Source organism: Penaeus monodon, chromosome 30 (genome assembly GCF_015228065.2).
Source record: "Penaeus monodon isolate SGIC_2016 chromosome 30, NSTDA_Pmon_1, whole genome shotgun sequence".
Lineage (NCBI taxonomy): Eukaryota > Metazoa > Arthropoda > Malacostraca > Decapoda > Penaeidae > Penaeus > Penaeus monodon.
The window spans coordinates 31,313,105-31,313,424 of record NC_051415.1 but is presented as its reverse complement, the minus strand read 5'-3'; the positions used below and the strand labels follow the sequence as shown (position 1 = coordinate 31,313,424).

Sequence of the window (320 nt, the reverse complement as noted above, 5' to 3'; positions counted from 1 at the left end):
CTTATATTCCCCACCTTACTCACCTGGATCGGAACATAATTACTGAAAGGCGCTGCTGCATACTGCCATCCCGAATCCCAACGCGCTTCCGACGGCTTCAACCCCCACAGTGTTGTCACCTGTCCGAACTCCTCCCAGTAAGTGTGGGCTGAAAGACTGGTACCTTTGGCGCCGTACCTGGTGAAGGTGTGGGTTTACGTATAGATACATATTTGAGGATATTGGCATATTTGATAGCTGGAACTTGCTCTACTAAGATTATGTTAGATAATAAATACTATTGCATTCATGTTTTTTATTACTATCATATACATAATCAC

At 43.4% G+C, this 320-nt stretch overlaps 1 protein-coding gene across 1 annotated transcript in view; it reads right to left on the bottom strand.

Annotated features, from left to right (window-relative positions):
* The window catches only part of LOC119592417 (MAM and LDL-receptor class A domain-containing protein 2-like), a 13,061-nt gene that overhangs the window by 3,657 nt on the left and 9,084 nt on the right, over nucleotides 1-320 (bottom strand). Inside the window, exon 16 of the mRNA XM_037941238.1 lies at nucleotides 24-177. Within this exon, the coding sequence (XP_037797166.1) occupies nucleotides 24-177 (154 nt within the window). The remainder of the gene's footprint in view (nucleotides 1-23; nucleotides 178-320) is intronic.